The 15,938-nt window shown below is 43.2% G+C and overlaps 1 protein-coding gene across 1 annotated transcript; it reads left to right on the top strand.

The window, feature by feature from the left end:
* The first annotated feature begins 4,228 nt into the window (after window positions 1-4,228).
* Window positions 4,229-10,211, top strand: KBTBD11 (kelch repeat and BTB domain containing 11). The gene has a single exon (XM_029912158.1). The coding sequence runs from the start codon at window positions 4,256-4,258 to the stop codon at window positions 6,233-6,235; it is 1,980 nt and encodes a 659-aa protein (XP_029768018.1). The 5' UTR covers window positions 4,229-4,255; the 3' UTR covers window positions 6,236-10,211.
* The last annotated feature ends 5,727 nt before the right edge of the window (window positions 10,212-15,938 follow it).

The following is a 15,938-nucleotide window of genomic DNA, read 5'->3' as shown; positions in this document are numbered from 1 at the left end:
CAATGAAAAACCCCCTTCATCAGTTACAATTTGACATAAAAAGTTGGATTTCAAAGCTACATGCTGGAAGACAAGGATGGAATACAGTTTTACACTCCATCAGCCACTTTTCAGCTTTCTCTTGTTCTATGCTCGACCTATGATTTTGGAATCCCTCATGCTGGCTAAGAGAAAAGTTCCATAGCTTCTCTGAATTGTTTTCCAAATTTATCTTTGTGTGATTCCAATTTTGTTGTTAATTAGACCAGATTTCCACTGCAACAGCCATCATCAGCCTAATCTGCCAAGTCCCTCCTTTGTTATGTAAAATGTATGCTATGATTGATTAAATCCTCCTTATGCTCAGTACAAATTTCAGTATACTGATCATCATTTGATTAAAATAAATCTAGAGACAATTTTTCCGAAAGTTTCACCGAGTGTCATTGGGAAGCTGGGGCATCAATCCTTTTAATATGGTGACTGAAGATTTTTTTTTTAAACTCTCACAATGTTTGCTAGGACTGTGTTAGGTTAACCTTTCTTAACAAGGTTTCAATGGTGAGCTAAACATCCCAGCTAAACGTGTGAATATGTGAAAGGCTTAGGGCTCATCTTTTTCATTCATTTTTTCATTTTTTAATTGTCTCAGCAAGTGACATTAGGCTTCTGTCATAATTTTCTCTGAATGGCATCTTCTACAACTTGGACACAATATTTGGTTGTTTTCTTTTCAGATGTAGAATGAGTTGTATTAAGCAGGAACACATTTTTCCATATGTAGATGCTTGTAACCATTATCTGGTCACTTCTCAAATTCAACCCATAATCTTGCATCAAAGTCAATATTAATTCTTTTAGTTCTTCCTTTAACTTCCCCTCTCTTTCTGTACTTGCAACATCTAGTAGTAGACCTGTGACTGTAAAGCTGTCTGAAGGAGTCTGTTGTGATGAATCTAAGCAGTAATAGTATGAGGAATCTGCTAATGGTCAATCTTTGACTGCTTTTTCCATGATGGCAGATGTAGGTCAAGAGGATAGGAAGTTAGGAGGAGTGGATCACAAAAGCAGGGAGTCTGGGCTCCTAAGTGGATTGTGATATTGAAGGCAATTGGTAGAGTGTGTACTGGGACCCAGCAAGGTGTTAAGGCCATTGCATCCTTAGCAACTCAGGAACCTACTATGCTTGCCCAAGCCAAGGTGCACAAGGGCTGGTGTCCCAGAGCCCTGCAGGGACCTATAAAGGGGCAGTATTGACAATGCATATCCAGGGCAAAATGCTCCACTCATTTATTTAGAGCGTTCATTGTACTTCATTGACAATTGCATTGTTAGCATAAAAAAAAATCTCAAAACCTTCTTACATTCAAGACTATGCTTTTCAGAGTTTTTTAACAGCATAATCTGTATGATCTTTACCATTTTGGGGACGTAACATGATTTAGCATCGTGGCTATGTTGGGATGGGTTAGAACGCAAAACAACTACCTAGTGAATTTAATATTGTGAAGAATGAAGAGTATATAGAAGCATGTTATCAAATGCCCTTCCCACAATGAATTACAAACGTGTAAACATGTCTTACACTTATTCACCAATGTCACTTCTCCAGTGTGGAGAAAACCTGAGGAGAAACAGCAGCAGCCCAAGTCCACTGGAGTCTGTTGCTGCTCCCCAGATTTCTCAATGGATGAAGAGGATCAGAGCAAATCTGCATTTGCACTCCCAGTTACAAAGATGTGTAATGGATCAGCTGCTGCTTAGGGAAGTGAAGGGAAGCATCTAGTGTGTTGCTGAGCAGACAGGGAAAAGAAAAGACCTGCTTCTTTCCAGTGGGATTTAGGGATCAGCAGAAGCAGGCCCTCTGTTTCTCCTCTTCTTTAATTAAAACTACAGAGAAGATGAGTTGCTTATATGAACTTCAGAAGGCAATAAAGTCCAGTCTACCTGGTTCAACTCTGGACTTTAAGAAATCCGCAAACTATGTTCATAAGATGGGTCAGTTCAGCTCCAGATTTCAAAATATCCATACTAGAAATGCAGAGATTCTGAAATCTGTAAATTCCATCAAAATGTACAAGTTACATTAAAACCTTGTGGAGTTCTCACAGCTTCAAATATTCATAGCAAATAATTCCAATATTAATCTCCCATCCTTCAAAGAAGCCTTCAATGGCAATACAAATCCTTGGTGAGGACAGAATAAAATGAAAGCCCAGTCCTTCAAGCCCTCATAAACAGGATAGTTTTTTATTAACACATATCTCATTAAAATAAATGAGACTAGTCATGTAAACAAAGATTATCCATGCCAGCCTGGGTTTGCCAGCTGCAGCTTCACATTTGGAGTTTCTAGGCAAAGTGGTGGTTGAGTTATGACATTTTCAAGAAAGAAAATCAAAGTAAGTTAGGCTTGTCTAACATTAAAATAGTTTTCAAACTCATGTTTCCAAAATGCCTTGTTTGAGTTACCTCAAATTTTACTAAATCCATAAATAAATAATCCTTACTGGCAGGAAACCATATGGAACATTTTGGGCAGAAATGAGTGTGTATGAGGAAAGTAGAAAGTGGTCACGTAGAAATTTATAATGAATAGATAGTTACAAACTATGGAGTCAGTACTGCAGCTCCCTATAATATGAAATTAAACACAGACAATTTATTGACAATATGATAATTATCAGTGATTGGAACTTAAACAAAACCTAGGAAAATCCTTTTTAAAAAATGTCTCAGTTAAGCTGTAACTAAAATTCTACATTTATGTAACAAAGATTTTAAAAAATCTCTTTGGTTGTGGTTTGGAAATCTAATCTAACTTTCAACCATGGCCCACAGACTTCCAGTTTCCCAGTGAAAACTTCATGTACTGACCTATATACTGTGAACCTACCCATTTCTTATTCTTATGAGCAAGAAGCCTAAACCCTCTCAGGACGCTTCATGTAGCCACATATGGGACTACACAGCAACCTACATCAGTCAGTGACACATTTGTCAGTTTATTTTTTGTTTGTTTTTTCATAACTGTATCAAGCAATTCTCTAGTACGTATTTTGCAACAATTGTGGTTTGCATTAACCTCATTTTAGTCAATTTCATAATCAAATTTCAGGATGCACTATCCACCATTAAAGGAAACTCAATTATACTAGTACAAAACTCCTCTGGAATAAACTCTAATAACCACAAACTGAAAATTATTTTGTTTTACACTGATCAACTTTTTTACATTTTCTTTTAAACAGGAACAAGAAATGCATTGGATCCCGTAAGAAACAGTGAACTGAAGAAACCTTCTTGAATCTCAAGGAGCCTATAATTTCCAAAGAAATCTTGACTGGTTTAAAAACTGTTCAGAACTGCAATTGGTTTCTGCCATTAAAATAGTTGCTTAAGGTGAATAAATTATGGACATAACTATATTTAAGACTTTAATCTTAAAGGATCACATTTCCTCAACACAGTCTATTGAACAAACAACACAAAAGGATGCCACCCAGCACAACAGCTTCAGGGGTTGGGGCAATAATTGCAGAATGTAATCACACATCAGCATGTTTAGTTGACCCTGTTGCTGCAAATTTCAGAGCAGAAAGTCCAAGGAAAATGTTTAGCTCCTCCTTGAGCTGAAATAAAACAGTGCAATTAGTCAGACTGATCTTGGGAGATGCATGTAGGCTGATATGAACATCTAGGTAAATTAAAACTGTTAAAACTGAATGATCTCTGACTTGTTAAAGAACATGTGTCGCTTACTCTGAAGAAAAAAAATAGGAAAAAGGCTCATAGAAAATTAAATTGCGCCAGGAAAAAAAAAATCAAACTCCCCCAAGGTACAGGAAGTGAGATACTTTATTACTATACATTGATCTGTCAATGCCACTTAAGGAAAGTCTGAGCAATCAAGGTGTAGCAAACACAGTGTTGTTACAGATATCTATACAATGTTGAAATTAGTCAAGTTCAAAAGTTCAGCAGTGAGTGGCTGCAGGGACAGCTGCCACCACACCCCTTTCTGCTGTCAGCATGTGAGAGGAGTCCAGGCTTGGAAACAAGGCTGAAATTGACCATGTGCCAAGAAGGAGAGTTGAGCAAGAAAAACCCACAATAACGTTCAACCTTAAACCACAAAGGAAAAAAAGGAAAAAGGGACGGGGGGAGAAGAGGAAGGCGAAGGGGTCGCTAACTGTACTGCTGAGCTGGGAGAGAGAGAGAGAGAGTGTGTGTGGTGGGGGGAGGACGTTAGCCAGGTCCAGCCTCTGCTAGAGCCATGGAGAACTCAGTCCTATCCTGTGTCCTTTATCCAGGTGATGGGAATGTCAGTGAGGCAAAGACCTGTCCAAAAAGGCTCTGCGGAGAAGCGGAGCAGCAGCTAGGGCCCCCGGCAAAAGCTCTGGGGGAAGCAGAGCGCAGCAACGGCAGCCAGCAGCAGCCCGGCTCCATGGAAGGGAGCGCATCAGCGGGGGAAGAGGAGAGCGGGGGTGGGGAAAGCGCCGCGCTCCCTTTGCAAGCCCCCTGCGGTTTCAGCTCCTCCTTGTGCTTCAGCTCGCCCGGGGCGGGGGACAAAGCCCCGCAGCAGGATCCCGGAGCAGCCTCCTCCTGCAGCCGGGTGGTGAAGAACCAGTGGGAGATTAACAACACGGCGTCTGAGGAGGAGGGGGAGGCGGGAGGAGCCGACATTGCCCAGCCGCCGCCTGGCACTTACTGTCCCCAGGCTGGAGCACAGCCCAGCAGCCCGCAGCAGCCGGTCTCGGAGGAGCCGGACCTGGTGATCGAAGTGTCCGGCCGGCGGATCCGAGCCCACAAGTCGGTGCTGGCGGCCAAAAGCGACTATTTCCGTGCACGCTCGTCCCGGGACATCCTGCGGGTGAAGGGGGTTAGCTACGGGGCTCTGCGCCTGCTCATCGACTACGTCTACACGGCCCGCATGGGCGAGGTGCGCCATGACAACCTGGCCGAGGTGGTGAGCGGCGCCCGCGTGCTGCAGATGCCCTGCGCCCTGCACTGCGCAGCTGAGGCCATGCGGGCCCAGCTGCGCCTCGACAACTGCTACCAGCTGCTGTGCCTGGCCAAGAAGCAGCGGCTGGCGGAGCTGCGGGAGGCCACCTACCGCTTCATGAGCGACCACTACCTGCAGGTGTTGCGGGAGCCCGCTGTCTACGGGCGCCTGAGCGGCGCGGAGCGGGACCTCATCCTGCAGCGCCGCCTGGAGGCCGGCAAGCGGTGCCTGCTGGTGGCCGAGGTCAGCGATGCCTTCGAGAGGCTGAGCGCGGGCAGCAGGCCGCAGAGCCGGGAGAGCAGCCGGCCGCAGAGCCCCTCCTCCGTGGTGTCGCTGGAGGAGAGCAGCTACCTGATCTACTGCTACCAGGAGGCAGCCAAGGAGTGGAGGGTGCTGACCCGCCTCCCTGAGGAGGCCAACGCCAAGGGCTGCGCCATGTGCGTCCTCTACAACTACCTCTTCTTGGCTGGGGGCATCGCGGCGGCGCCGGGCGAGCAGCGCGCGCGCCTCTCCGACAAGGTCTTCTGCTACAACCCACTCACCGACACGTGGAGCCAGGTGCGGCCGCTGGGCCAGCCCCGCTCACAGCTCAAGCTGCTGGCCTTGGATGGCTACCTCTATGCTGTGGGGGGCGAATGCCTCTTCACGGTGGAGAGGTATGACCCCCGGGCCGACCGCTGGAGCCCGGTGGCGCCGCTGCTCAAGGGCGCCTTTGCCGTGGCGCATGAAGCCACCACCTGCAACGGGGAGATCTACGTGTCGGGTGGCTCCCTCTTCTACCGCCTGCTCAAGTACGACCCCCGGCGGGACGAGTGGCAGGAGTGCCCCTACAACAGTAGCCGCCGCCGCTCCGCTGACATGGTGGCCTTCAAGAGCTTCATCTACCGCTTCGACCTGAGCGGCAGCCGCGGCGAACAGGGCCAGGCCGGCGGGGTCGAGGTCTTCCGCTACAACACCGTGGCCAAGCGCTGGAGCCAGTGCGCCTCCCTGAGGCCCAGCAGCGGCCCCCTGCAGCCCTTCCGCTGCGCCGCCCTGGGCAGCACCATCTACTGTGTCAACCGGGCCGGCACCCTACGCTTCAACCTGGCCCAGGACGGTGAGGTGGAGGCTGACGGGGGGCTGCCAGGCAGCTTCGATGCGGAGCTGCTCAAGGCCCCCTTCGAGGCCAAAGGTGTCCTCCTGCCCTTCGTGCTCACCCTGCCGGAGAAGCCAGACAAAGCTGGGGAGCCAGAGAGCCCCCTGGTGCTCTGAGTGGGCCTGGCGTGAGGGCAGCCAGATCAACTACGGGAAGGGGCTGCGATTGGTTTCTGCATTGCGCCACCATCAGCTGGTCTGGGGCCCCTCCACCACTGCATGGCAAACATCTAGCCAGGGGCCTACTCCAGCTGGCAGGATTAGAGGGAGCTGAGCCTGCCCCTAGCTCAGCGGCCTGCCCGACAGCCACAGCCCCTGACTAGGGGCATCTTCAGAAGGTATGCATGAATTAGAGGGCTGGTGTGCCCCTCTTGAAATGTTGATCTAGGGCCGCTGCTGGTTATAACCACTCTAATCTTTACTTTGCTTCATGCGGGAAGAATTCACTCCTTGGCGCTGGTGAGCAGCCAAGCAAATTAAAGAAAAGCTGCTAAAATAGGATAATCTTTGGGATAATGTGGGCCAGTTCCCAATCTGGAGAAGACCTTTCCTCCTGGAGTTATATAAATCCCTGAAAACAGAAGCTTATAATGGAATATTTAATAATAGTGTTGCTCTTGTATATATACACAAGAGGGGCTGCTTCTTCTGCCGTTCATTTTCTTTTCTTTTTTGGATATCAGTTGTGAATACTGCTGGCTACATAAAGGAATTCAGTTTACTTTTGATGCTAAACTCAACAGTGCATATGTTAGAAAAGTGTAAGGAGATCATCTGAATTGCATCCTTTCATTTTTGGTTCAATAGATTCTTTAAGGAAGACATGGCACTGTAGCCCCAAGGATCTGCAACCACAACGAATGATTTAACAGAGACCAGATTTAAAGTTTTTAAGCAACACAAATGCCTGCCACATGTTCATATTTGGAATACAGGGGAAAAGTCAATTTACCATAGCACAGCAGAATTGTGGCTGAAAGAAGTGATAATTTCTGTAAAAGACAATGCTTTACTTTTTTATCAGAAGTTTTAAATTATAGTAAACAGGAAGCAAAGCTGTTCAGTTCATGGCAGATTGACATGACTGTGGATGCCGCTGAGTTTTGGGGAAAACACTTTGTATTTCACTGCTCTTTAATTAACTGCAAATCAATGAAAATGAACCTAAACCAAATGTGAATTCTTTAAAACTGATTGCATTCAGTTTACATATTACATTTTATGTCCAGTAGCCTGTGGTAAGAGACTATTCCAGCATAGAACAAGGCTATCACAGGAGAACAAGAAAAACAAGAGTTTGCTACACAGGCTGATTATACGTATGTACTAGCATAATGTTGAGATTTCCCCATCTTTTAATTGAGAGACTGATTTATTTATTTGAGGTAAATGAGTGTTGTAATTAATAATTCACTTGTCAATTATAGTTCATACTGATACCATATACTTTTGTTTGGATTCTGAATCTTTTGAGAATAATTGTTTATGGAGCAGCATATAGGGAGGAGAAAAATGATATAATGGGAAGTTGAAGCATACTTTTTATCATGTTGTTCAGAAAAAAAAGTGTAGACCTTCTGGACAGGCATGCTGTATTAAAAAGCGCACTTGCATTTATTTTATACATTTTATATGTAGACATCCAATAGAAGGATACAGCAAATCTGTTTAGCTTTACAGTAATTAATGAGAACCATTTTCTTAAAATAGACCCAGTGTTTTTGCTGTTGTTAATTCAGCCTGGAATTGTCACTTGATTATGGAAAAGAATTGTTTATGAGTATTCAGTATTCTAGAAAGACATAGCAACTTCACGTCAAAGAACTGCAGTAGAAGAATCCTTATGTTTTATTAAAATATTTTATTTTAGCAGGGTACTAACAGTAGAATTCTTATATCTCATTGCTAGTTCTAAAGAAAGGCAGCAGATTCTACCATGAGACATCATTTTGACAGATAGAAGACACGGAGTTTATCTTTATGGTTTATTTGATGTTTTATACAGTTGATCTGATTAAAATACTATTTAGAAACCAGTGGTGCAATCATGAAGCCTTTAGTCAAATTATCTCCCCAATGAAGTCACTGTAAGTGTTGCCTGAACAAGGACTTTATGACTGGACTATATACATGTTAGCCTAGTCAGCATGCTAGTTGGTTGAATGGGATTTAACACTGCAGTCAGAATTTATGTTGTGCATACAAGTGAAAGTTAGATATTGATCTTTTACTTGCCGATACACTTAACAGATTAGTTAATTCCTCAGCTGGACAAATACAATTTTGCATTTTTCTCCTAATTATATTATTGCCTTCTAAGTATAAGAAGAGCTGTGAGGCTAAAGAAAAAAAGAATGATTTTTCATATAATTGTAGCACAGGTAACGCTTACAGTTCAGTAACTGCAAACACTTCTGCATATGCTTAAAGCTAAGCAGTGTGCAAGTATTGCTGGATCAGAGCCTGAACCAGTATAAGGACCAGATGCACATATTGAAATGTCAGTTTTATCTCATAGTACAATTATACAATTGTTTATGTATTTGAATACCTTATCTAGTACAGTATTTATGCTACATTTCTAGTGAGGAAGCTAATCAGGTTGGTAATTTTTTTTCCCTTTGCATTTTAATTTGGTGGTATTTTATGAAAACGTTGCCTGATTAGTTTTGGGAAATCACTGTGACCTTAAATTTATAAAGATATTCCACAAACATCTAGCAAAGATTTGAAATGTACCTTTATGATAATTAAGATATTTGTTGCTGTCTATAACTAGAAAACATATTTGCAAATACACTTTACAACAAAACCAACCAAAAATAAATAAACAAGATTAAATCAAAAGTGCTACAAACACCATGAAGACATTTTCGCTATTTCATTCAGACTAGGAATGATAGTATTGTGCCAAAATGTGCTCTCACTATTTACCCTGTGAAAAACAATCTGGTTTTAATTAGTAGTAGTCAGTCAAATAGAATTTTCTTTATACCCTAGTTGCATAATCACAGCCAGATGATTGATTTTTCTGGTAACGTAAAGACATTTCTAGCTGGTTTCCTATTCTCTGCCCCATGTTTCCTAAGTAGGTCTCCTGTGACTTTTTCCCCATTATATCTTCAGTACTAAATTAAGTTATGAATGTACCAAGTGAAATGAAGATGCAAGCCTTACTAGCAAAGTTAGCAACAGACAGAGAGCCAAGCAATGACATGAGAAAGAACCTTAATTCCTGCAACACTGTTTATAAAACTCCTGTTTAGACCTTGAAACCAATTCAAAGGAATAATTGTCAAAAGAATATCCCTATTTGCTCAACACAAGAATTGCTAAACAATATGGGAATGATGGTAATCGTAGCTGTTTAATGAATAAAACTGTTGTGCAGTAGCTAATGTGAATTCCATGCACAATGAAATCCCTTGTAAATAGCTGATAGAATTTCAACTGCTAAAAGAATAAATTATTTACATGAAAGCTGTACCTCTCCTATGCTGTTTGGTTAGGTATCAAAATGATTGCTCTCAGTACCTTTGGTTATCTATTGTTCATGAGTAGCTTATTGCTTTTCATGCTTTAACAGCATTGATTCCAGTGACTGCTCCACAGATTCTTTCCATTTTGCAAGCACAGAGCTTAAACTCGGCATTGGGTTGATTTGCTTTGTGTCTCTATAGTGACACCTAGCATTTGTTACTTGAACAAACACCAGAAGTTCTATAGTGAGTTACTTTTTTCTTAGTTTGAGTTTTTCTCAATGACATTGATTTTGGTACAGTTATAAAAGCATAAGAAAAGAAGAGAAACTCTTACTTATATCATATCCTAATGGTACCATTAAAGTAACTGTAGTGAGTCATTTAATGAATCTGTCTGTAAGGGATAATATCCTGCCTTTGTTCTGTGCACTGAACTCACAGTGGATTGAAAGGCCTTTTATGTGTGGTGTGATAGCAGAATGTAGACCTAAGTAATTTCTAAGAAAAGTACCTTTTAATCTAAGGCTGGGCAGATCCTGCTGGAGGGTGGTGAAGCATTGGAATGGGTTACCCAGGGAGGTGGTGGAATCTCCATCCTTAGAGGTTTTTAAGGTCAGGCTTGACAAAGCCCTGGCTGGGATGATTTAGTTGGGGATTGGTCCTGCTTTGAGCAGGGGGTTGGACTAGATGACATCCTGAGGTCCCTTCCAACCCTGATATTCTATGGTTCTGTGAATACCGAAAGGTAGGAGACTAGGGTAGTATGTACACCTAGAGGGCCAGATTCTGCTCTCAGTTAAATCAGTGTAAATATGGAATAATTCCACTAATTTACACCAGTACAACTGAGAACAGAATTTGGCCCACAAACTCTTTGAGTCAAATTCTGCCCTCAGAAATGTCCAATCCCACTGATGTCACACCATTCATTTTGGCCTAAGAAAAGTATTGTAGTAGGAGCCACTGGAGTAAATTTACCAGAATTAGGAATCAGTATTCTATTTTGTATTTTAGAGGCTCGCTCAGTTTCACAAGTTACCAGCATTTATCCAGCAGATAGGAGAAAATGTGAATTTGTCTCCTGCTCTATTTATTTTTAACTACCATATATTTAGCCAAAGCAAACAAAATAATGGTTGAGGGAGGATAATGGGGGAGCCAAAAGTAGTATTTTAGCCAGTGTGGAATACATGGCCAGTTGTCTTAAAATATTTTAGTAAACACATTTCCCTATTTATATTTTTTCCGTAACTGGAGCACATTTCAAACAAATACAGTATTTTTCGGTGAGCTAGTTTATTGCAGCAACCTCATGCTTTGCTCTTAAGCATTAATGTTAGTGGTGAATAAACCCTAGACAAATTTGTGAAACTATAAAATGACCACATTGATACTGTCATTTATCACAGACTAACTAATGCAAATGCTTCAGACACTGTGCACAATTCAGGTGAATTACATTTGTAACTGATGTATTTATTAACAGTTCAGTTTTAAATATCTAGGCAAAAATCACTGTAAAGCTTTTTATGTACTCTAATTTATGCTGTAATGGAATAAATACATGCAAAAGCTCCCCTTAGGGCTTTGCAGGTAGTCAGTGTCCTTTCTTTATTCTTTATTAAATTTCTTTATTTTATATATAGTAATCTATATTGTTTACAATAAGTAAACAGTGTTGTGTACATTCTTAACATACAGCAGGGGATTGAAGTTCTAAGTACAGTATAATTGGCACATACATTTTAATGGTATTCATGCTCGTTACAAAAGTTTGAAAAACATGCACTGTGCTTTGAAAACAGTTGCTAGTCCAGCTGAAAGAGCACATTTTCTTTTTGTAAAGTGTTTGTACTACAAGGTTGAAATCCACTTTGCTATTAAAAAACCCAATTAATTGACTGCTGTGTAGGTGCAGGGGTGGTAGGATGGGGAAGTGATATCACCCCCAAACCTGGAGACAAGTTGTGGGGGCTACAGCATGGTTAATTTCTACTTCCTGTTGCTTCCATAAAGAAGCTAAAATACATTAATTAACTGTATCTAAAGTTACAGTTAAGGTTGCCTGAGCATATTCTGATATTATTTAATATGTCAGATTCCTGATAGTTGGCAAATCTAAGGGAGGCATAGGGCCTGATTCTCCACTTACACCAGTTTATTGCCACTCCTTTGACTTCAGTTGAGTTACTGCAGATTGGCACAAGTGTGAGCACCATCAAGCCCCTAGTTCAAATTTACTACTCTGTCTCCAGCTGCTGTTTTTCTTGTGAATAAGTTGGAGTCCAGTTCTTTTGAAGTTAAAACACAGACAGACTGAAAGAGATCTGGGGGCCAAACTCGTAGGCAAGATGAGATGGATTCAAAGTTGGTGTAAATTTAACTCTTCCCCCTGCTACCCTAATGGGCAGACTATATCAATTTAGACCCTTACGTTTACCTAATTAGGGCCAAATTCTGCTGTCAGTTGCACCAGTATAAATATGGAATAACTCAACTGTCCTCACACACACCTTACCACTGTGCAGTTTGCCTTTTCCCTTGCTCCTTGCATTGAATTTGGCCCACTGTTTGCAAGTGTGTTTCATCTGGTGTAACTCACTGAGAGGCCAGAAGAGAAGAATGCAGCAAGAAAAGCACTTAACTGGATAGGGTAAGAATATGTAAGGTTCAGTGGACACCTTCCCCTCCTCCCCTGCAGTTTAAATGTACACCATTTCCAATCCCCTGAGCATATAAATTCCTAGATTTCCACTCACACATCCTGTGTGGGTTTAAATAAGTCTGTTGGAGCCTAATTAGGTATCAGGGACTATAGTGCTGACATCAAGCCTCATCCTAGGAGATGTGCATGCAAATTACATTGAGTTTAGTGAAAATTGTGTTCACCCATCTCCCTGGATGATTAGGCCCATAGGGTAAAATTTCAGCTGTGTCTACAGCAAATTAGTGATGACTGGCTCCAAACATAGTTTGTATCCACAGACAACATGCTTAATTCTCATATGAGAAAAGTAAAAGCACTGAAGCTACCTGTTACAGCACAAAGGCTATATAGATTAGGGTTTCAAAGTCCTCCTTATTTGGGGGTACGTTCTCTGTGGTATCAAGCACAGTATACTTTTTCAGTCCCCCTCAAATGTTTGGCCTCTATGCTTTCACTGCTTGATGTGACCTTGAGTATCTCAAAGGTTTCCTTGTAAATACACCTGTGTGCCTATGTAATACCGACAGACCCTGGTCATTGGTGAGCAGGATCAAACCTGGGACCTCTGAAGCTTAATACATGATCCTCTACTGGTTGAGCTAAAAGCCATATGGCCCTTAGTGAAGGCTGTAGAGCAGGGATCGGCAACCTTTGGCATGCGGCCCGCCAGGGTAAGCACCCTGATGGGCCGGGCCAGTTTGTTTACCTGCCGCGTCTGCAAGGTCGGCCGATCACGGCTCCCACTGGCTGCGGTTCGCCGCTCCAGGCCAATGGGGGTGGCGGCCACCACATCCCTCAGCCTGCGCTGCTTCCCGCCGTCCCCATTGGCCTGGAACAGCAAACCGCGGCCAGTGGGAGCCGCGATCAGCCGGACCTGCGGATGCGGCAGGTAAACAAACCGGCCCGGCCCGCCAGGGTGCTTACCCTGGCGGGCTGCGTGCCAAAGGTTGCTGATCCCTGCTGTAGAGCAGACTCATTAATCTCTAAGTGGTCTTAGTGCCACTGATGGGACAGAGCACCGCACCCAGGAGGTGTGTGGGTTACACCTATAGTGTGTGCTTCTTTGTAGTCGCTTCAAGAGAGAGAAACTTTGCTAAGGGCTTGGCTACACTTGCAAGTTACAGCACAATAAAGGAGCCCCGCACACCCTAGCTCACTCCCCGTCCACACTAGCAAGGCACGTAGAGCGCTCTGTCTCCATAGCTACAGCGCTGCTGGTACTCCACCTCGGCGAGAGGAATAACGTTTGCTGCGCCTTGGCTACAACGCACAGGCGTCAGTATGAACGAGATGTTGGGTTACTGCGCTCTGATCGGCTTGTGGAAATGTCCCATAATCCCCTTAAGTCAAGTGGCCACTCTTGTCATTGTTTTGAACTCCAGTAGGAATGCGGAAATGCCCTTTCAAAGCTCCGTTTTTGACAGCCAGCATGCAACCCATTAGTGTGGAATGCTGTGTGTGAGATAGAGAGGCGGGGGGGGAGGGGGAGGAGGGGTCTGCTGCTGTCTGAACTTACAAGACAGCATGCTGACATGCTCTCAGCCCCCCAAAACCCCACTCTCTCTCCCCCCACATACAACACACTCCCTGTCACACTCCACCCCCTGCCCCATTTGAAAAGCACATTTCAGTCACTTGCATGCTGGGATAGATGCCCATAATGTACCGCTCCCAGTGCCGCTGCAAGTGCTGCAAATGTGGCCACGCTAGTGCACAAGCAGCTGTCAGTGTGGACAGACTGCAGCGCTTTCCCTACTGTGTTCTCCGAAGGCGGGTTTAACTCACAGCGCTCTACATCTGCAAGTGTAGCCATGCCCTTAGAACCCAAATAAGAGGATGTTGATCAGCTTCTTGGCTACAAGTGAAGTAAATTATTACTTATTTCTGACTGCTCTGGGCACATGTCAAGCATATAAGAAGACACAATCCTTTCCCCAAGGAGTTTATAATCTAAGGAGAGACAAAAAGCCTAGTGCGTGGGGAGAAAGGGAGCAACATATTATTATTCTTGATTATTTATTTTGTATTGTGATAAGGTCTACAAGGACCCCATTGTGGTAGGTGCTCTATAAGCACAGAAGTAAAAGGTGGTCCCAACGAGTTTACAGTCTAGTTAATCTGTTGTGTTTACAAATGCATATTATAAACAGGACATGACAATTATATCCATATTAGTCTGTAAGCATGACACTGTCAGCTTGCAGGTTTCTTATAGGAATCATCGAACTGGAAGGGACCTCGAGAGGTCATTTAGTCCAGTCCCCTGCATCCGTGGCAGGACTAATTATCTAGACCATTCCTGACAGGTGTTTGTCTAACCTGCTCTTAAAAGTCTCCAATGATGGAGATTCCACAACCTCCCTAGGCAATTTATTTCAGTGCTTAACTACGCTGACAGGAAGTTTTTCTAATGTCTAATCATGATAGACTAAAAGGTTTGTACAGTCTAGCACATTGTGGATGGCTACCAGAAACAGTTATTAATATTCTTAGCTTTTCAGAGGAGGATGAAGTAGGTGTGGCTCAGAAGTGACACCTGCTTGCCAGTTAGGAGTGGAATTACAACCTATGGAAGATGCTGAGTTTTAAGTTCATCAAGGTGGTTGTGGTGACAAACAGGCCATGGAAAGGAGGGGGGAAATATATATGTATAATGTTCTTACATCCACCTTCTCCCCATGCAAAAGTTTGCCCTTTGAGTGTGCTAACAGCTACAATTCTGAATGTAGTACCCTAATGGGCTGGCATACCCAGAGATATTTTTAAGATGACGTTTGTCTTTTCCTTTGCAGGTTAGATTATATTTCTGTTTCTGCACAATTCTTTGAGTAGGTCACTGGGAAGGTGAAAGGACTCTGCTGACTCAGTAACATCCTTCAATCACCATAAGAATCCAGTGACTTTCCTTTTCTGCCAGGGACTTCCTCTTTCCCTCGCCTGTTTATACTCTTTTGTTTTGCAGAAAAGAAAGAAAAGGAATATATGCTAACCTACAAACAACAACAAAACTTTCTAGATGAGATAAAGAAGAGAATTGGTGTATCTTGTCCTCCAGCAGAAGGGTATGCTAAATAAAAACAGGGGCTGTTTACTGTGCTTGCTAGAAAAAAGCATTAAAGGAAATAAAATTGATCATAGTGCAGACTCAGGGCAGTGTCAACTAATATTTTTTTTGATGATGCTATTTAGTGAACCCATGCTTTTATTCATTAAAAAATGTGGTCACCGAGGGCTTTGCAGCGAGGGGCAAGATAACCACAGGTTGGCTGCAGCGACTATGCAGGAAGCTACTGGGGAGGGGAGGAAGGAAGGAAGAACACATGCTCTCATACTATTAGATTCTTTCCCACACACTTTAGAAAGCATTATCTCACTGTTCAAGAGCTTAGTCCGTAGCAGCAGATTATCTATCTGCTCCGGATTTGATTCCCTTTAGCTTTGCAGCCATTTGCACATTTGAAAAGTAAGTGCAAAATGTGCAAGTGGAAAATTCTGTTCTGGTAGTGTTTTACACCCAATCTGTACAGGTCACAGGTCAATGACTATTCCAGGTACAGGGGTGGATCAGATATCCCACCCAACCCTCTCTCCCTGATAGAGGAAGAAGGGGAATTGTTTGCTTAGAATTAGA

This window comes from Terrapene carolina, unplaced genomic scaffold (genome assembly GCF_002925995.2).
Source record: "Terrapene carolina triunguis isolate 2854851 unplaced genomic scaffold, T_m_triunguis-2.0 Scaffold42, whole genome shotgun sequence".
Taxonomy (NCBI): domain Eukaryota; kingdom Metazoa; phylum Chordata; order Testudines; family Emydidae; genus Terrapene; species Terrapene triunguis.
The sequence above is the reverse complement of the archived record's forward strand: the minus strand, read 5'-3'. Positions and strand labels throughout refer to the sequence as shown.